Source organism: Phyllobates terribilis, unplaced genomic scaffold (genome assembly GCF_046119375.1).
Source record: "Phyllobates terribilis strain yellow unplaced genomic scaffold, ASM4611937v1 Scaffold_123__1_contigs__length_5148117, whole genome shotgun sequence".
NCBI classification, from domain to species: Eukaryota; Metazoa; Chordata; class Amphibia; order Anura; family Dendrobatidae; genus Phyllobates; species Phyllobates terribilis.
This window is the reverse complement of record NW_027362883.1, coordinates 4,638,107-4,660,314: the sequence shown is the minus strand read 5'-3', so window position 1 is coordinate 4,660,314 and position 22,208 is coordinate 4,638,107. Positions and strand designations below refer to the sequence as shown.

The following is a 22,208-nucleotide window of genomic DNA, read 5'->3' as shown; positions in this document are numbered from 1 at the left end:
CATCTACGCCTACCCAGAATGGATGGATGGAGGGGCATATACACCTACCCAGAATGGATGGATGGAGGGGCATATACACCTACCCAGAATGGATGAATGGAGGGGCATATACACCTACCCAGAATGGATGAATGGAGGGGCATATACACCTACCCAGAATGGATGGATGGAGGACCATATACACCTACCCAGGATGGATGGATGGAGGGGCATCTACACCTACCCAGGATGGATGGATGGAGGGGCATCTACTCCTACCCAAGATGGATGGATGGCGGGGCATCTACTCCTACCCAAGATGGATGGATGGCGCGGCATATACACCTACCCAGGATGGATGGAGAAGCATATACACCTACCCAGGATGGATGGATGGCGGGGCATATACACCTACCCAGGATCGATGGATGGGGACGCATGGATTCCACTCAGTATCAGCAGATTCTTGACAATAATGTTCAAGAATCAGTGATAAAGTTGAAGTTACGCAGGGGATGGATCTTTCAGCAAGACAATGATCCAAAACACGGCTCCAAATCTACTCAGGCATTCATGCAGAGGAACAATTACAATGTTCTGGAATGGCCATCCCAGTCCCCAGACCTGAATATCATTGAACATCTGTGGGATCATTTGAAGAGGGCTGTCCATGCTCGGCGACCATCAAACTTAACTGAACTGGAATTGTTTTGTAAAGAGGAATGGTCAAAAATGCCTTCATCCAGGATCCAGGAAATCATTAAAAGCTACAGGAAGCGATTAGAGGCTGTTATTTTTGCAAAAGGAGGATCTACTAAATATTAATGTCACTTTTCTGGTGAGGTGCCCATACTTATGCACCTGTCAAATTTTGTTTGAATGCAGATTGCACATTTTCTGTTAGTACAATAAACCTCATTTCAAGGCAGAAACATTACTGTGTCCAACTGTTATTACATATATCAAACTGAAATAGCTGTTGCAAAAACACCAATTTTTATAAAACATTAAGCTTAAGATTAATAGGGGTGCCCAAACTTTTTCATATAACTGTATGTTCTAATTATTTTTTTAATATGAACTATTGGCACAATAGTCAATGAATGTGACCTTTTTTCAGTCTCTATAACTATATAATGGAATCTTACTTATGGGCTATCTACTTTGTTTTAGGTTTTAAGCGCCACTTCTCTGACCGGACTTCTGGAAAAACTTCAGGACAGCAATGTGCTTCTGGATAAAATCATGAAAGGGCTGAATGCCTATCTGGAGAAGAAGAGGCTTTTTTTCCCACGGTATAGTCCTTTCACTTGTTGCAATGATTCTATATACTACTTAAAGAAATTTTTTTTTTTTTTATTTAAACGCATTGAAATCATTTTTGTAATTGGATTTCATTAATAATTTTGCACTGTTTGCCTTCTATTGGCTCTGTGTTGCGCTGGCTATTGGACTTATTTTTAATCTGTCTTTTTTCAGCTCCTCTTAGCCGATTTATGACCACAGATCACATCAAAGCTGAATGTGCAGGAAACAAAAAGCCGAACGGTGCAACATTTTTAATGAAACTGAATTGTCGCAAATTCTCGCAGTTAAATGGGTATTCCCATCTCCAAGATCCTATCCCAATATGTAGTAGGCGTAGTAATAATAATATTAGCAAATACCTCCAATTAGAAGTGTAGTATAGTTCTTCTGATTCGCTATGTCGCTTTCCCCATGTGCAAGGCATTGCAGTAGCTTCGGTATCCATGGTTACGACCACTCATATAGTGACAGTTATTTGCTAGTGGTCGTAACCTAAGCTACTGCAATGGCCCTGCACATGGGGTAAGCGACAAAGCAAATCAGAAGAACTATACTACACTTCTAATTGGAGGTATTTGCTAATATTATTATTATTACACCTACTACATATTGGGGTAGAATCCTGGAGATGGGAATACCCATTTCAGTTAAATAAAAAAAGTTCCCAAAGCTGGATAGCCCCTTTAAGCTAGCCATACGCATGAGATATGAGATACCCGTGGTCTGAATGGTTATTTGGCTATTTCTTCTGACTCCCACATATTCTGCTGAACAGTCATGTGTTTTTAATGTGGAGAGAGGAGAAAGTCAGTACTGGACACCTCCGGCAGCGGGTTATCTCCCCTGAGAACCAAAAGACCGGGTATTGAAATTCCATCTGCCCGATCCTTCTGGCCCTGACATCCTCTATCGGGGGAGAGTCAGGAGACCCCCATACACATCAGTGGGTAGGCCGGTCCTGCTGCAATCGTCAGGTTTAAACTATTTTAATCCAATGTGTATGGGGACTGAATCTTTACTTTAAAGCTTTGCTTTTCTATTTTCTCACATAGACACTAATACAAATGGCGCCTGACCCAATACTTTAATGACATCTTTATCATATTGTGCATTTTCGCTTTAGCTTTTTCTTCCTGTCCAACGACGAAATGCTAGAAATTCTCTCTGAGACTAAAGATCCTCTGCGGGTCCAACCACATCTAAAGAAGGGCTTTGAAGGCATCGCAAAGCTGGAGTTCCTTCCTAACCTGGACATCAAAGCCATGTACAGCACCGAGGGGGAACGCGTAGAGCTCATCCAGACCATCTCCACCTCCGAGGCTCGGGGGGCCGTGGAGAAGTGGCTCATCCAAGGGGAAGATGTCATGTTAAGGAGCGTGCATGATGTTATTGCTCGGTCACGAATGGTACGGATCTACCTACAGACCAAAAGCATTAATTGGAACTAATCTAGTACTTTTATATTTGTATAAGATTATTTGGCAGCAGTGAATGATTTGTGGATGATGTATCTCTTGCTATAGAGCCAGGTAGCAGATCTTCTACCTGCAATCGGTAGAAATGAATTTGCTAGATAATACTAGTAAGGTTGTCCCTCTCTTAAATGCTTCTGTCAACGTAATTTAACTTTGTTTTTTTAAAAGGCGTACCCTGAGACTGCAAGAAAAGACTGGGTGAGGGAATGGCCGGGACAGGTCGTGCTCTGTGCGTCTCAGATGTTCTGGACCAGTGAAGGGCATGAAGCTATCGGCAGTGGCCCAGAGGTACGGCATAAGCTCCTTTACTCATCAAGGTTGCTTCACTAGAAACAGTCATGGCCGGAAGTGTTGGCACCCTTGAAGTATTTTTCCATAAAATTATTGCAATTGCATGTGTATTTTTTGTTATACACATGTTTATTTCCTTTGTGTGTATTGGAACAGCACAAAAAAAACAGAGAAAAAAAGGCAAATTGGATATAATTTCACACAAAACCCCAAAAATGGGCCGGACAAAATTGTTGGCATCTTTCCAAAATTGTGGGTAAACAATTTTGTTTCAAGCATGTGATGCTCGTTCAAACTCACCTGTGGCAAGTAAAAGGTGTGGGCAATATGAAAATCACACCTGAAACCCGATACAAAGGGGAAAAGTTGACTCAATCTTTGCGTTGTTACGTGCCACACTAAGTAGGGAGAACAGAAAGAGGAAAAGAGAACTGTCTGAGGACTTGAGAACCAAAATTGTTGACCAATATCTTCTTTTTGTGTTGTTCCAATACACACAAATGAAATAAACATGTGAACAACAAAACATGTGTAATTGTAATAATTTTCTGGGAGAAATACATATATATACATTCATAGACAGACTTCATGTGTTCTCCTGCTAATAGACTGTCATATCCAGGGACGCAGCTTATAGGAGTTTCCAGGGGCGGATATACCATTGGTGCAACAGAGGTAAGGGGACCCACATTCACATCAAAAGATGCAAGTAGCTTATTTCACAGTACGTTATTAGACTGCAAAGAGCCCATGTACTGTTCTTGCCCAGGGGTCTTCTCCTGGGGGTTGCAGTTGTACAGCTGCTCAATATCTTGAAGGTACCCAAAAGGCTCCATAGTATTTGATAGTTGGGATTTTGCATTGATTCATGCATCTTGTCTAGAGATGAGCAACTAAATTTGCAGGACCTTGGTCTAAGAGAGCAGGTTAGTAGTCTGTGGCTGTTGGATGGGAGCCTTGCTAAACGCCTCTTACATGCCGGCATCCCTGGCTCCTCTTTTGATTAGCCGGCCAGGCGTGATGTCATTTGTGCCTCACACCACAACTATGAGATCGACATCAAAAGAGGAGCCGGAGATGCCGGTTCATGGAGCTCCGGTCCAGCGGCCGTGGAATACTGACCCGACTGTTGGACCAGAGTCCTGCAAATCCATTCGCTCATCTCTACTCTCGTCATATCTACCAATAAGGGAAGACATTGTATGGGATTTCCCATAATACCAGCATCAAATTAATCCATCTGCATTGAGTTTTCCATGCTGTTTGTGGCAGGGTTTTGTAGAGGTACATCTGGGTATTTGGAGCTCTGGGTTCAATCCAGATCTCCAACTTCTATAAAGATATGTTGTAAAATTGTTGTGTACATTAAAAAGTGCCTGCATATTGTGGAGTTCTCAATCTAGTCTGCAGCTTATAATCTGTATAGATTTCTGCAGCTCCAGCTAAATGATATTGTGGAGCTTGTGCGAGGAGGCAAATTGTCCCAGCAGACTCGCAGCACATTGGGGGCTCTCGTCACCATAGAGGGGCACGCTCGTGACGTGGTCATGGAAATGATCCAAACAGGTTTGTGCAAACATCATGGCTGGCGCCAAACTTTCCAATACCATGTTCTATTTATCATACACTACATGGAGAAAGGTATTGTGCCCCCTCCCCATTACACCTACAGGGGCTTTTATGGCCTCCTATTCTAAATCCATATACAGGATGTTAATATGGAGTCCGTCCCTCTACAGATATCACAGCTCAATATGCCGAGCACCTTCATACATTTCACCCCATTCCTATGTTCTTTCCATATCGATGTTATATTCCCCCCTCTTTTCTTTGAGTTTTCATAGGACACAATTGATCTTGTCACAGTAAAGCAATCTTGGGGTGTACTTACAATGACGTCTATGGGGCAGTAGTCATTTCTGCATATTGAGATGGTGGTCACTATACAGTTATATGAAAAAGTTTGGGCACCCCTATTAATCTTAAGCTTATTGTTTTATAAAAATTGGTGTTTTTGCAACAGCTATTTCAGTTTGATATATGTAATAACTGTTGGACACAGTAATGTTTCTGCCTTGAAATGAGGTTTATTGTACTAACAGAAAATGTGCAATCTGCATTCAAACAAAATTTGACAGGTGCATAAGTATGGGCACCTCACCAGAAAAGTGACATTAATATTTAGTAGATCCTCCTTTTCCAAAAATAACAGCCTCTAGTCGCTTCCTGTAGCTTTTAATGAGTTCCTGGATCCTGGATGAAGGTATTTTTGACCATTCCTCTTTACAAAACAATTCCAGATCAGTTAAGTTTGATGGTCGCTGAGCATGGACAGCCCTCTTCAAATGATCCCACAGATGTTCAATGATATTCAGGTCTGGGGACTGGGATGGCCATTCCAGAACATTGTAATTGTTCCTCTGCATGAATGCCTGAGTAGATTTGGAGCGGTGTTTTGGATCATTGTCTTGCTGAAAGATCCATCCCCTGCGTAACTTCAACTTTGTCACTGATTCTTGAACATTATTGTCAAGAATCTGCTGATACTGAGTGGAATCCATGCGTCCTTCGACTTTAACAAGATTCCCGGTGCCAGCATTGGCCACACAGCCCCAAAGCACGATGGAACCTCCACCTCAGCCGACTCTGTTTGTGGCGTGCTTGCAGAAACGACTTCTTTCGCATCACTCTCCCATACAGCTTCTCCTTGTGCAAAGTGCATTGTATAGTTGACCGATGCACAGTGACACCATCTGCAGCAAGTTGATGCTGCAGCTCTCTGGAGGTGGTCTGAGGATTGTCCTTGACTGATCTCACCATTCTTCTTCTCTGCCTTTCTGATGTTTTTCTTGGCCTGCCACTTCTGGCCTTAACAAGAACTGTCCCTGTGTTCTTCCATTTCCTTACTATGTTCCTCACAGTGGAAACTGACAGGTTAAATCTCTGAGACAGCTTTTTGTATCCTTCCCCTGAACAGCTATGTTGAATAATCTTTGTTTTCAGATCATTTGACAGTTGTTTTGAGGAGCCCATGATGCCACTCTTCAGAGGAGATTCAAACAGGAGAACAACTTGCAAGTGGCCACTTTAAGTAGCTTTTCTCATGATTGCATACACCTGGCTATAAACTTCAAAGCTCAATGAGGTTACAAAACCAAAAAAAGTGCTTTAGTAAGTCAGTAAAAAGTAGGTAGGAGGATTTAAAACAAGAAAATGATAAGGGTGCCCATACTTATGCACCTGTCAAATTTTGTTTGAATGCAGATTGCACATTTTCTGTTAGTACAATAAACCTCATTTCAAGGCAGAAACATTACTGTGTCCAACAGTTATTACATATATCAAACTGAAATAGCTGTTGCAAAAACACCAATTTTTATAAAACAATAAGCTTAAGATTAATAGGGGTGCCCAAACTTTTTCATATAACTGTATAGGAATGTTTTTGCATCTGTATGTGTCGGCATCCCCTGTATATGACTCATTGCCACAATTGATATTCTTTATAGTCAGTGTTTTGGATGGCCTAGGTGCGGTTTGTAATATTTTCTATCAATGGTGTGTGTGCCCTCCTCTGTGCGGTGTCCTTCCATAACCATGGATGTACTAATAAAGGGTTTTTATTTCAATTCCTTTAATGACCTTTTGTTCGGTTTCTTTGTAGGTATTATGTAATTCTCCGAATGGTCAGCCATTCTAAGCCTGAGCAGACATATGGCAATGTAATTGATGTGTGACTGACATTGTTCTTCCCTATGTTGCGGTGACATATTTATGCTGCCATTGTGCAGTATTTGTTCTAATTAATCATCCTAAAGGTGTTTAGTGGGGTTGAGGTTGAGAACGTGTGTGAAACAGTTCTGCTCTTCTATTCCCTTAGGGTTGGAAGCTACAATTGTTTAAGATGTCTTGTGCTGAAGCATTAAGATATCTTTTCACTGGATCTAAGGGGCCTGGACCAACCCCTAAAAACAAGGCCATACCTCCACCAGCAAACTGTACAGCGGGCACAATGCAGTTAATAGGGTAACGTTCTCCTGGCATTCACCAAATCCAGACTCGTCCATCAGATGCCAGATAGAGAAGTGTGATCCGTCACTGCACAGAACAGGTCTCCTCCAGAGTCCTGTGGTGGTGGCTTCACACCACTCCATCTGACGCTCGGCATCGTGCTTGGTGATGTAAGGCTGCATGCAGCTGCTCGGCCATGAAGCTCCTGGCGGGGGCGCAGTGTTTGTGGTGATGTTGTTACCAATGGAGTCAGGAAAGCGTTCTGCCCTCTGCTCCTCAGCACTCAGTGACCCCGCTCTGTAATGTTCCGGGGTCTCCTGAGTTGCTGCAGTTCCTTCTACTCCTTAATAATATCACTCACATGTGATGGAGGGAGATTTAGGAGGGAAGAAATGTAATATCCAGACTTGTTACCCCGGTGGCTCCTATTACAGGACCGCGCTGGTATCAGAGAGCTCTGCACCACCAGCCGTTCTGTCATATGTTAGTAACAGCACACAGCATGGGAGGGCGGATGTTATACACCGGGGGGCGTGGGGATTGATGTTATACACTGGTGGGGGGCGAGAGTCTTAATGTTATACAAGGCCGAGGGGCCAGTTGTTATACCCTAGGGGTATGAGGGGCTAGATGTTATACATGTCCGAGGGCTGGATGTTATACACTGAGGGGCGAGGGGACGGATATTATACACCAGGGGCGAGGGGACGGATATTATACACCGGGGCGAGGGGACGGATATTATACACCAGGGGCGAGGGGATGGATATTATACACCGTGGGCGAGGGGATGGTTGTTATACACTGGGAGCGAGGGGACGGATATTATACACCGGGGGGGCGAGAGGCCGGATGTTATACACCAGAGGGAGGGAGCGAGGGTACAGATGTTATACACCGGGGCTGGGGGCCGGATGTTATACCCTGGGGGTCGGATGTTATGCAAAGGAGGGCTTGGGGTTGGATGTTATACAGTGGGGTTGAGGGGATGTATTTTATACACTGGCGGGGGGGGCGAGGGGACGGATGTTATACTAAACTAGGGGCGAGGGGCGGATGTTATACACCGGGGGAGGCGAGAGGCCGGATTTTATAAACTGGGGGCTGAGAGTCCGGATGTTATACACCGTGGGCAATGGGACTAAATGAAAAAGCAGAATTCGGTGACTAGGAGTTTTGTCCTATAATGTATGGGCATTTGCCTTCCCTTTAGAAACTCTCCCTTGTGATTCTGCAGTGTCTTAGAGGTTGACTATCTTTTCCTACATTGCTCAGGAGTTTCTCATGAACAGACTTCCAGTGGCTTGCCCAACTCCGCTATTACTGGGAGAATGAGAATGCGAGAGTGCGAATCATCAACTGCAATGTGAAGTCCGCCTATGAGTACCTGGGCGACTCCCCACGCCTGGTCATCACTCCGCTCACTGACAGATGCTAGCGGACTCTGCTATGATGTGATGGGTTATGCTCAGAAATCTTTTTGACTTTTGTATGATGCATGAAACTTCTTAGAAAGTTTATTGATATTTCATACCAGTTCTTTCATGTTTCATTGGTAGATCGGTGCTTTTTATCTAAATCTTGGTGGAGCTCCAGAAGATCCGGCCGGCACAGGAAAAACTGAGACCACCAAAGATTTGGCCAAGGCGCTGGCCGTGCAGTGTGTGGTCTTTAACTGCTCTGATGGTTTGGACTACATAGCAATGTGAAAGGTACATACAATGTTAAGCTGCTCCATTGCAGATAATAAACTGACTCCAACCGATGTTCTGCTGACATCTTTTGATTGTATAGTACAGACCAAAAGTTTGGACACACCTTCTCATTTAAAGGTTTTTTACTGTATTTTCATGACTATGAAAATTGTACATTCGCACTGAAGGCATCAAAACTATGAATTAACACATGTGGAATTATATACTTAACAAAAAAGTGTGAAACAACTGAAAATATGTCTTATATTCTTGGTTCTTAAAAGTCGCAGGTTAACAGCAGCTCAGATTAGAGACCAGGTCAATGCCACACAGAGTTCTAGCAGCAGACACATCTCTACAACAACTGTTAAGAGGAGACTTTGTGCAGCAGGCCTTCATGGTAAAATAGCTGCTAGGAAACCACTGCTAAGGACAGGCAACAAGCAGAAGAGACTTGTTTGGGCTAAAGAACACAAGGAATGGACATTAGACCAGTGGAAATCTGTGCTTTGGTCTGATGAGTCCAAATTTGAGATCTTTGGTTCCAGCCACCGTGTCTTTGTGCGACGCAGAAAAGGTGAACGGATGGACTCTACATGCCTGGTTCCCACCGTGAAGCATGGAGGAGGAGGTGTGATGGTGTGGGGGTGCTTTGCTGGTGACACTGTTGGGGATGTATTCAAATTTGAAGGCATACTGAACCAGCATGGCTACCACAGCATCTTGCAGCGGCATGCTATTCCATCCGGTTTGCATTTAGTTGGACCATCATTTATTTTTCAACAGGACAATGACCCCAAACACACCTCCATGCTGTGTAAGGGCTATTTGACCAAGAAGGAGAGTGATGGGGTGCTACGCCAGATGACCTGGCCTCCACAGTCACCAGACCTGAACCCAATCGAGATGGTTTGGGGTGAGCTGGACCGCAGAGTGAAGGCAAAAGGGCCAACAAGTGCTAAGCATCTCTGGGAACTCCTTCAAGATTGTTGGAAGACCATTTCCGGTGACTACCTCTTGAAGCTCATCAAGAGAATGCCAAGAGTGTGCAAAGCAGTCATCAAAGCAAAAGGTGGCTACTTTGAAGAACCTAGAATATAAGACATATTTTCAGTTGTTTCACACTTTTTTGTTAAGTATATAATTCCACATGTGTTAATTAATAATTTGATGCCTTCAGTGTGAATGTACAATTTTCATAGTCATGAAAATACAGAAAATCTTTAAATGAGAAGGTGTGTCCAAACTTTTGGTCTGTACTGTATATACTTTTTTTTTAGTTTTTCCAAGGGCTGACATCATCGGGAGCATGGGCGTGTTTTGATGAGTGTAACCGTATTGAGCTGGAGGTGTTGTCCGTGGTGGCCCAACAGATTCTCCGCATCCAGAGAGCCATCCAGATGAAGATGGACATGTTCAACTTCGAAGGAACAGAACTGAAGTTTAACCCAAATTGCTTCGTAGCCATTACCATGAATCCTGGCTCCGCGGGACGTTCTGAGCTGCCGGATAACCTCAAGGTAAAGAGTCCCAGTGCCTTGCATCGGGCCCTTCCACAACATTTCTATAGGATTAAGCTCAGGACTATGACTCGGCCATTCCAAAACTTTATGTTTATTCAACCATTCTTTTGTAGAACGACTTGTGTCTTTGGGCCATTGTCTTGCTGCATGACCCACGTTTTCTTGAGATTCAGTACATGAACTGATATCCTGATATTTTCCTTTAGCATTTGCTGATAGATTTTAGAATTCATTGTTCCATCAATGATGGCAGCCGTCCTTGGCCAAGTGCAGCAAAACAGGCCCAAAGCATGTTACGATTACCATCTTTGTGTTTCATAGATGATAGGAGGTTCTTATGCTGTAATGCAGTAGTTTCTTTCTGCAAACATATAGCTTCTCACTTAAAATCTCTATCTTGGCCTCATCCTTCCACAAAGCATTATTCCAGTTACCTATTGATGTGCCCAGGTGAGTTTTAGCAGTGACATTTTAAATCGCATTGCCTTTCTCCTTGCAATCCTGCCATGCTCGCCATTGTTGTTCATTGTCCTTCTGATGGTGGACTCATGAACAATTACATTAGCTAATGTGAGGAGAGGCCTTTAGTTGCTTAGAGGTTACCTTGAGTTCCTTTGTGACCTCACAGACTGATGTAGCTTTAAGTCAAATTTATGCAGTAATACAGAAATTTTTGAGGGGTTCACAAACTTTCAAGTAAATACTAGGTTTACAAAAGAAACATAAGATTTCATCAAAGGGATTATTCTCCCCCAAACCTATATGAGATTGTACATTTCCTATGTATAATCACAACACCGGATGCCCTCATTTCTGCAAGCTCCTTAATATTGATGTCCCATTCTCCTATTTTCCAAAATGGACATAGTAGAGGTGTGGAGAGAGATTTGGAAAGTGTTAAAGGAGTATTCCCATCTCCAAGATTCTATCCCAATATGTAATAGGTGTAATAATAATATTAATAGCAAATACCTCCAATTGGAAATGTAGTATAGTTCTTCTGATTAGCTATGTCGCTTAACCCATGTGCAGGGCATAGCAGTAGCTTAGGTATCCATGGTTACGACCACTAGCAAGTAACTAACTGTTACTATGAGTGGTCGTAACCATGGATACCTAAGCTACTGCAATGTCCTGCACATGGCGGTAAGCAACATAGCTAATCAGAATAACTATACTACATTTCTAATTGGAGATATTTGCAAACATTATTATTATTACACCTATTACATATTGGGACAGGATCTTGGAGATGGGAATACCCCTTTAGCCACACTTTGACTGACTTTCCTCTGATGTGGAATACACACATCACTTTTAGGTCTGGGGTGGAGGATAGTGTAAATGGACATAATGGGTTCCCCGGCTCTATGCCTAGTTTACAGTAATTTAGTTTCATTTGTTGACTGACCCATCTGGTTTGCGCATTTCAGGTTCTTTTCCGGACTGTAGCAATGATGGTCCCCAACTATGCTCTGATTGCGGAGATCTGCCTTTATTCTTACGGTTTTCTGCACGCTAAACCTCTCTCGGTGAAGATGGTAATGACTTACCGGCTGTGCTCGGAGCCGCTCTCGTCCCAGTTCCATTATGATTATGGGATGCGTGCAGTAAAGGCTGTGCTGATCGCTGCTGGCAATCTGAAGCTGAAATTCCCCCATGAAAATGAAGATATTCTTGTAAGTTCTGAACTGTTGGTCGCTTTACATCTCGTATAGGATAGCATTACCATCTTACCGAGAAGCATTTGGATCACAAAAATTAGATCTGTATGATTTTATAGTAGCAGACAGAGACCTACAAATAATTTCTGCACATTACTGTTCCTGGCTTGTTAGATCTCATCTGTGCAAAAGTGTCAAAACTATAGTTGTTAAACACGTAGCTTGTTCATCTTATGGGACAGTTTTGATTTTTAACTTAAACGCATGTATTTTAGGCTAAAAATCATTTTAACAATTGGGTTTTATTAAAAACGTTGCATCGCTTGGCTTTCACCGGCTTTTTGATTCCCTGCACATTCAATTTTGATGAGGTCTGTGGTCATAAATAAACTGAGAGGAGCTCAGAAAAAGACAGATAAAACATTTACAAACTCCCCGTCAGCCAGCAAAAACGAGTTCACTGACAGTATCTCACTTAACTCATTCTGCAGCCGGCAATTAACAGTGCAACACAGAGGCCACATGTATTCCCTATGGAAAAACAATTCTGCAGCATATTTTAGTGCAACTCAGCAGCGTTCCATTCCTCTTTTATCATTCCTGGAAATGTAGGAATTAATTGAAATCTGTCAATAACGAGTCCCCTACACAGTCTGACAATGTCACCACTGTTTGGGCACAGTCAGATTGTATAGGGTTGTCCCCTATATAGATTATATATACATTATATATCATTTACACATACATTTCCAGGAGGTATAACAGAGGGACGATACAATGTAGAGTTTTAGGAAAAGAGGTTTCATACTTATTTTTTGGAGAATACTATTCTTTACTTATACAGACATACCACAAGAACTGACGGCTCCTTTGTAATGGGGTTCTTCACTTTTAATATTGTTTCATGTCATATTGTATATGAATTATTTTATCATTTAATCCTTTTTCATTCTATTTAGCTCTTGCCGTCAATTAAGGATGTAAACGAACCCAAATTTTTGTCTCCTGATATTCCTCTGTTCAATGGGATTACCAGCGACCTGTTCCCTGGCATTCAACTTCCGAAAGCCGACTATAAGGTATTAAAATATAATAGTGTCTTAAAGGGGTTTTCCAAGACTTAAAGAGGACTTGTCCCTCGCCATAAATATGTAAATGCCGCTGTTCTCCTGACTCTGGCATTGTTTTTCTTTTCTTCCTGCTCCTCTCCGTTCCTGACATCTGTCGCTCTCCTCTAGCCCTTTAAGCCAACTGGGCAAGGCCTTCCTGAAGACTCCCACAGAGATGACTTGATGATCACGCCCAATTGGCTATTAAAAATTATGAACTAGATTTCTATAAAGAGGCTATATCTCAGGAATGGAGAGGCGCAGGAGCAAAAGAAAAACACCGGATTCAGGAGAACGGCGGCATTTACACCAGGTAATAAAATTGCATATGAATGGCAAGTGATAGGTCCTATATAGCTGGCCAGCTATCATTTGGATGACAGTTATCTTTCCCGGCTCCGTCATATTCAGGAATGCTCGCTCCTGTTTTCTCTATGACAGAGTCGCTGCCAGAATCTTATGGCAGCTGCTAATTTCAGGGTCAGAAAGTAAGGATTGGGTGATTAAATTCCAACCGCCCGATTTTTATGTCCCCCAACATAATCTGTCATGAGGCCCCCATACACAGTAGATGGTGGACCAATCCCATTGAAATCACCCGATCCTGATCCACTGCTTTGGAATTGGGTTACATGACCTTGTCACTCATCGTCCGGTCCCATTAGTGCAACCTGGGCAGCTGCACAGGGGCACCAGAGGTAAGGGGGCTCACTTATACCTCCAATGCAAGATGATCTGATGTAGAAAACAAATGGTTAAAACATCTGTTAGTGATTTATCGCTAGTTTAGTTGTAGGTTATGGAAACATTTTTTTTTTAGATGAATGAATCGATTTGCAGGAGCCTGATTCAATGGCCAGGTGTCATGGGTGCGTCAGATGTGACAGACAGTCGCGCTGCAGTTGGTTGCAGGAGATCCCTTCGTTTGGCATTACAGACATCTTCTTAGCGGTCTCACTGTAGGACCCAACGGCTACCTCCCTCCTGCTCTAATTGACAATCAGGCCTGGGTGTTTAAATACTTCCTGGTTGCTACACAGAGGTGCCAGTGATATTCACATGTCCCCTTGTGAAGGCTTGGAGCAAGTGCAGCTCTTACTTCCTCTCTGGTGCTAAGAGGATGTGTGTGCCATCTCTCTGAAGTCGACTCAAGCTAAGCTACTTCCCCTGTGTCTGTCTCCCCTTGCTGTCTTTAGTTGTCAGTGGGGATCGACTAGTGCTCACCCCCCCTTCCCTATCCAGGGCCAAGCGCTAAGGAAATACAGGGATAGGTTCCTGTGCGGCAATTGGTGAGGAACCAATATAGAGTCGGTAGGGGAGACAGGGTGATTGCAGATCAGCCTAGGAGGTCTCCATTTCCCCCTTTCCCTAGTGTCTGGGCTCCCTTCCCCTCATCCCTTTGTGTCGTACTTTGTATTCCTACACTGTGCGTGACATCAGGTCAGTGGTGGGCACTGAATGAGACCCCTGAGAGCCACCTTATTTCTTCCTGCCCCCCGGCTCTTCTTCAGATTAGCCGGCCTGCCATGACATTATGGTTGCAGCATGATGTACACCAGGCCATATAATCAGAAGAGGAGCCGGGGATGCCGGCAGCTAAGAGGCGGCTCTCAGGGGTCCTGTCCAGCGGGCACAGAATACTGATCTGGGTCCTGAAAATGTATTCTCCCACCTCTAATTGGATCCACTGTAAACAGACTGATGAAATATTTTACCTTCCTTTTGCTCAGGATTTACTGGAATGCGCACAGGAGAGCTGTGCTGGACACAACATCCAGCCCGAGAAGGTCTTCCTGGAGAACATGATCCAGACGTATGAGATGATGATTGTCCGACACGGGTAAGCTGGAACTACAGAAGTCCATGGGACGGGGGATTTATTCTTCGCTGTTTCCATTTTATACAATGGACCATGCTGCATTTTGTTTATCCCGTACAGTTTTATGTTGGTTGGAGAGCCGTTCTCTGGAAAAACGAAGGTCCTCCACGTCCTCGCTGATACGCTGTCTCTTATGAATGAGCGAGGGTGCGAAGAAGAAAAAGTGATTTACCGGACAGTGAACCCTAAAGCCATCACCATGGGGCAGCTGTTCGGGCAGTTTGATCCAGTGTCACATGAGGTTCGTCTATGATTGGAATTATTGTTTAAAATACTAATATCTTTGCTGAAAATGGGAAAATCTCCCCTTTTATGGCTTATGGACATGGTAGAAGGGGTTCCTTCAGAGACATAGACCCCAGCCATACATTGCCGGACAATCATTTTATTATGACTTACTCCCTGTTTGCACAAAAATTGGAAACTGTTTTATTTTCCCCATCAGACATGGAAACAACAAATTGTATTATTTATGGCAGAAATTAGCATAAGTTTGCATACTTCCAGATACATTCTGACTAGACTGTGTCTGGCCTCACTCAATACACTTGCTTTGAGTGAGGTCACGCACTTCTAGTTGGCATGTGACCGCATATATGCAAATCACTTACTTGCGGTCTCTCCCGGTGCCGTCACGTTCACATCAATAGGGGCCACGTGTAGTCAATACATGTGTATCATCAATATCATAATCCAAGGCGTTCCCTTTAATAATCCTTTCAATTGTGGGATTGTATTGGATTTTATGGGAAGAGCAATTTTATTGATGCCTCTCTTCATTTGCAGTGGACCGATGGGATAGTCGCTAATACTTTCCGGGAGTTTGCGTTATCTGAGACTCCGGAAAGAAAATGGGTTATCTTTGATGGACCTATTGATACGCTAGGGATAGAAAGTATGAACACAGTCCTAGATGATAATAAAAAGGTAACTCTCTATTTTACTTTGTGTAACTTTTTTTTTTAATTTAACCACTTCCCGACCGCCCACTGTAGATAAAAGTCCGCGCAGCCTGGGCTCTGTGCAGCGCGGACGCTTAAAAACGGTGGGTGGTCCCGCAGCACTCAGGACCCCGAGGGTCCTGCAAGCGCTGCGGGTGCGGTGCAGAGCGATAGCTCTGACAGGGAACATCATCGGGACCTGATTGGATCAGGTCCCAGTGATGTTAACCCTTTGCTGTCTTCTATATGCCACGATCTATAGTGATCGCGGCATATAGAAGACAGCAGGAGGAGAGGGGGTCGTCTACTTACCTCTCCGTCGACCCCTGATACCTTCCAGGACCTGGCGTTGCTATGGCAGCTGGAGGTCACATGACCGCCTCCAGATCTGCCATATATGGTGTCCTGCCAGGCTCAGCCTGAAGCTGAAGCCTGGCAGGAGACACTGACTGTGAAACAGTCAGCAAAGATCTCATGTAATGTAATACATGTCTATTACATTACATGAGATCAGTGATCAGAAAAATAAAAATTACTGTCCCATACAGGGACTAAGTAAAAATGTAAAAAAAAGTAAAAAAATTTTTTTCAAACTACTAAAAAAAATCACAAAATAAATAAAAATAAATAAATAAAATATTAAACCGATAAATCCGTATATACTTATGCAAAAACAAAAAAAGTACACATATTTGGTATCGCCGCATCCGAAACAACCCGAGCTATAAAACTGTCACACTAATTAACTCCTTCTGTGCACACCGTAATAAAAATAAATAAAAAACTGAGCAAAAAACTATGCTTTTTCCTCATATCGCCAAACAAAAAGTGGAAAAAAATGCGATCAAAAAGCAAAATGGAAATAAAAATGCTACAGCTGAAAACGTCATGTTATTCCGCAAAAAACAAGCCACCATAGAGCTCCATCAGCCGAAAAATAAAAAAGTTATAACTCTCAGAATAAAGCAATGCAAAAAAAAATATTTTTTCTATAAAATAGTTTTATTGTGTAAAGCGCCAAAACATAAAAAAATATACAGTAAGTGTAGTATCGCTGTAAACGTACTGACCCGAAGAATAATGCTGCCTCATCACTTTTACCACACGCAGAACGGCATAAAAAAAACCTCAAAAAACAATTCCTGAATTGTTGGTTTTTGTTAATTTTACCTCCCAAAAAACGTAATAGAAAGCGATCAAAAAATTTCACGTACACAAAAATGGTACGAATAAAAATGTCAACTCGTCCCGCAAACAACAAGCCGTCACAAGACTCTGTTGGCCGAAATATGGAAAAATTATAGCTCTCAAAATATGGCGACACAAAAACTAGATTTTACAAAAAAAAGCGTCTCTTAGTGTGTTACAGCTGTCAATCATAAAAACTCAATATGAATCTGGTATCTCTGTAATCGCACCGACCCAAAGAATAAAGTAATCTCATCACTTATACTGCACGAGGAACGGCGTAAAAAATAAATAAAACCAATTCTTCACCTGCTACTGATTTGTTTATTATGTCTCCCAATGTGCTCACCACACATCTAGATAAGTTCCCTAAGGGGTCTAGTTTACAAAATCGTGTCATTTGTGGGGGGTTTCCACTGTTTAGGCACATCAGGGGCTCCCCAAATGCAACATGGCGTCCACTAATTATTCAAGCAAATTTTACATTCAAAAAGTCAAATGGAGCTCCTTCCCTTCCAAACCCTGACGTGCGCCCAAACAGTGGTTTTCCCCCACATATGGGGTATCGGCGTGTTAAGGAGAAATTGCACAACAAATTTCATGGTGCAATTTATCCTATTGCCCTTATGATAATGCAAAATTAGGGGATGAAAAACATTTTTGTGGGGAAAATGTGAAAATTTTATTTTTACAGCTCAATATTATAAACTTCTGTGAAGCACCTTGGGGTTCAAGGTGCTCACCACACATCTAGATAAGTTCCCTAAGGGGTCTAGTTTACAAAATGGTGTCACTTGTGGGGTGTTTCCACTGTTTAGGCACATCAGGGGCTCCCCATATGCAACATGGCGTCCACTAATTATTCAAGCAAATTTTACATTCAAAAAGTCAAATGGCGCTCCTTCCCTGCGCCCAAACAGTGGTTTTGCCCCACATATGGGGTATCGGCGTGTTCAGGAGAAATTGCACAACAAATTTCATGGTGCAATTTATCCTATTACCCTTATGATAATGCAAAATTAGGGGATGAAAAATATTTTTGTGGGAAAAATGTGAAAATTTTATTTTTACAGCTCAATATTATAAACGTCTGTGAAGCACCTTGGGGTTCAAGGTGCTCACCACACATCTAGATAAGTTCCCTAAGGGGTCTAGTTTCCAAAATGGTGTCACTTGTGGGGGATTTCCACTGCTTAGGCACATCAGGAGCTCCCCAAACGCAACATGGCGTCTGCTAATTATTCAAACAAATTTTACATTCAAAAAGTCTAATGGCGCTCCTTCCCTTCCGAACACTGCAGTGCGCCCAAATAGTGGTTTTCCCTCACACATGGGGTATCAGCGCGCTCAAGAGAAATTGCACAAAAAATTTTGGGGTTCAATTTTTCCTGTTACCCCTACGAAAATAAAAAAAAATGGGTCTAAAGTAACATTTTTGTGAAAAAAGTTAAATGTTCATTTTTTTCTTCCACATTCCAAAAATTCCTGTGAAGCACCTGAAGGGTTAATAAAGTTCTTGAATGTGGTTTTGAGCACCTTGAGGGGTGCAGTTTTTAGAATGGTGTCACTTTTGGGTATTTTCTGTCATAAAGACCCCTCAAAGTGACTTCAAATATGATGTGGTCCCTAAAAAAATGTTTTTGTAAATTTTGTTAGAAAAATGAGAAATCGCTGGTCAACTTTTAACCCTTATAGCTCCCTAACAAAAAAAAATTTTGGTTCCAAAATTGTGCTGATGTAAAGTAGACATGTGGGAAATGTTATATATTAACTATTTTGTGTGACATACAGTACAGACCAAAAGTTTGGACACACCTTCTCATTTAAAGATTTTTCTATACTTTCATGACTTTGAAAATTTTACATTCACACTGAAGGCATCAAAACTATGAATTAACACATGTGGAATTATATTCTTAAGAAAAAAGTGTGAAACAACTGAAAATATGTCTTATATTCTAGGTTCTTCAAAGTAGCCACCTTTTGCTTTGATGACTGCTTTGCACACTCTTGGCATTCTCTTGATGAGCTTCAAGAGGTAGTCACCGGAAATGGTTTTCACTTCACAGGTGTGCCCTGTCAGGTTTAATAAATGGGATTTCTTGCCTTATAAATGGAGTTGGGACCATCAGTTGTGTTGTGCAGAAGTCAGGTGGATACACAACTGATAGTCCTTCTAAATAGACTGTTAGAATTTGTATTATGGCAAGAAAAAAGCAGCTAAGTAAAGAAAAACAAGTGGCCATCATTACTTTAAGAAATGAAGGTCAGTCAGTCCGAAAAATTGGGCAAACTTTGAAAGTGTCCCCAAGTGCAGTTGCAAAAACCATCAAGCGCTACAAAGAAACGGGCTCACATGAGGACTGCCCCAGGAAAGGAAGACCAAGAGTCACCTCTGCTTCTGAGGATAAGTTTATCCGAGTCACCAGCCTCAGAAATCGCAGGTTAACAGCAGCTCAGATTAGAGACCAGGTCAATGCCACACAGAGTTCTAGCAGCAGACACATATCTACAACAACTGTTAAGAGGAGACTTTGTGCTGCAGGCCTTCATGGTAAAATAGCTGCTAGGAAACCACTGCTAAGGACAGGCAACAAGCAGAAGAGACTTGTTTGGGCTAAAGAACACAAGGAATGGACATTAGACCAGTGGAAATCTGTGCTTTGGTCTGATGAGTCCAAATTTGAGATCTTTGGTTCCAACCACCGTGTCTTTGTGCGACGCAGAAGAGGTGAACGGATGGACTCTACATGCCTGGTTCCCACCGTGAAGCATGGAGGAGGAGGTGTGATGGTGTGGGGGTGCTTTGCTGATGACACTGTTGCGGATTTATTCAAAATTAAAGGCATACTGAACCAGCATGGCTACCACAGCATCTTGCAGCAGCATACTATTCCATCCGGTTTGCATTTAATTGGACCATCATTTAGTTTTCAACAGGACAATGACCCCAAACACACCTCCAGGCTGTGTAAGGGCTATTTGACTAAGAAGGAGAGTGATGGGGTGCTATTTCAGATGACCTGGCCTCCACAGTCACAAGACCTGAACTCAATCAAGATGGTTTGGGGTGAGCTGGACCGCAGAGTGAAGGCAAAAGGGCCAACAAGTGCTAAGCATCTCTGGGAACTCCTTCAAGATTGTTGGAAGACCATTTCCGGTGACTACCTCTTGAAGCTCATTAACAGAATGCCAAGAGTGTGCAAAGCAGTCATCAATGCAAAAGGTAACTACTTTGAAGTACCTAGAATATAAGACATATTTTCAGTTGTTTCACACTTTTTTGTTAAGTATATAATTCCACATGTGTTAATTCATAGTTTTGATGCCTTCAATGTGAATGTACAATTTTCATAGTCATGAAAATACAGAAAAATCTTTAAATGAGAAGGTGTGTCCAAACTTTTGGTCTGTACTGTATCTCTCTGATTTAAGGGCATGAAAATTCAAAGTTTGAAAATTGCAAAATTTTCGCCAAATTTCCGATTTTTTCACAAATAAAATCGAAGAAATTTTACCACTATCATGAAGTACAATATGTCAAGAAAAAACATTCGCAGAATCAGCGGGATCCGTTGAAGCGTTCCAGAGTAATTACTTCATAAAGTGACAGTGGTCAGAATTGAAAAAATTGGCCCGGTCACGAAGGCAAAAACAGGCTCTGGAGCGAAGTGGTTAAACAATTCTCGACTGCCCATATGATGATGTCATGTGTTTGGAAGCTTCTAATAGTTTTTTTGGCAACATCTGAGTTAATTAGAGACACACCTGTGGATGTTTGAACATTGGCGGCAGCCTAGGCACGGGAAATTGCCTAATCGTGGTGTAGATAATGTCGTCTGGTGTGTCCTTGGGTTAAAACTCCCAATGTCGGCCTGTACCAGTCTGTCCCTAAGGTTCAGAGGTCTTTTGTTACATACCATGACATATTGCCCATTATTATTGCTTTGTTCTGTATTTCTTATATTATGTTTTTACTTTTTTCACAGATCCTACATATATGAACCGGATATATCCTTTTTGTCACCCTATATAATATTTTCTATGTTACACTGTATTGCTTATAATGTTTTGCGGATGCTATATTACATGTACTCTATATAATATATATTTCCCCTGCCTCTCCCCTCTCACATGGATATGTATGTGTGTCTATTTATCAATCATCCCCCCTGTCTTTCCCCTTCTCCCTGCATGTACCATCATATACTATCTGTATATGTTTCCCCAGCCTTTCTCCTCTTATGTATATGTTTATTCATTTTTTCCTTCTCCCAGGCATACATTAACATTTCCCCAACATGGTCCTCCCCTTCATCTATATTACCCTTATCCATTTTTAGCTACCGCTCCCTGAGCTCCTAATGGCTTTCTTTAGGTTCACTCAGCTCCACAGTACGCATCCTGCGCACGCGCTGTTGTTGTTTTTTTCCCTCTATTTATATCTCACCCATTGTGTCGCGCGCATGCGCTGTCATGCATTCCACGCAACCGGAAGTTGCGTTCCACGAGACCTGATGTTGCGTCATCGCACTCCGGAAGCAGCAAGTCACACAGCGCTATTTAAACACCGTCACCGCTCCTGACACCACACCACCACCGGCAGGATACACTTTCCAAGAGGCACATAGGTAAGAGCCTTCTGGGCTGATCATCATGACCCCATGTAGACTTCGGTATTTACCCACTTTTTCTGGTCTTAGGTCCACTTACCATACCCCGTAGGCATACCTCCTCGGCCATTACCACTATTATTGCTTAAGGCAAGTATTTTCGTGGCTTGATACAGGTTATATCTGGATACTGGTGACTCATTTTCCCTTTGCTGTCTATCCACAGCTACTATTGCCGGCTGACATTTTTCCCTTACGACAACAACGACTGGTTCTCTTTATTGTAATTTATCCTGAGCTTCTCTGCAGTAACGTGGATAGATTCCCAGATATTAAGCAGTACATAGCAACTAGGTATCTTGAAATTCTTTCACTTTACAACGGTCCGCTCCTTTTGTTTTGAGTGTATACGCTCCCTTTTCTCTTTACTCCCGTTGTTCTCCCTAATACTTTCCCTTTTTTCTCCCTTCCCCTCCTTTTCCTCCCCCTAGCCCCCTTCCCCCCCCCCCCCTTTTTTCCCCCTCGTCTTGTTC

General features: G+C 42.5%; 1 protein-coding gene across 1 annotated transcript; it reads left to right on the top strand.

Annotated features, from left to right (window-relative positions):
• Positions 1-1,078: 1,078 nt before the first annotated feature.
• On the top strand, positions 1,079-21,066 carry LOC141201663 (dynein axonemal heavy chain 12-like). The gene is made up of 4 exons (XM_073663679.1): positions 1,079-1,084; positions 1,153-1,274; positions 2,411-2,693; positions 21,052-21,066. Exons 1-4 carry the CDS (start codon positions 1,079-1,081, stop codon positions 21,064-21,066), a joined length of 426 nt encoding a protein of 141 aa, XP_073519780.1.
• Positions 21,067-22,208: the final 1,142 nt, after the last annotated feature.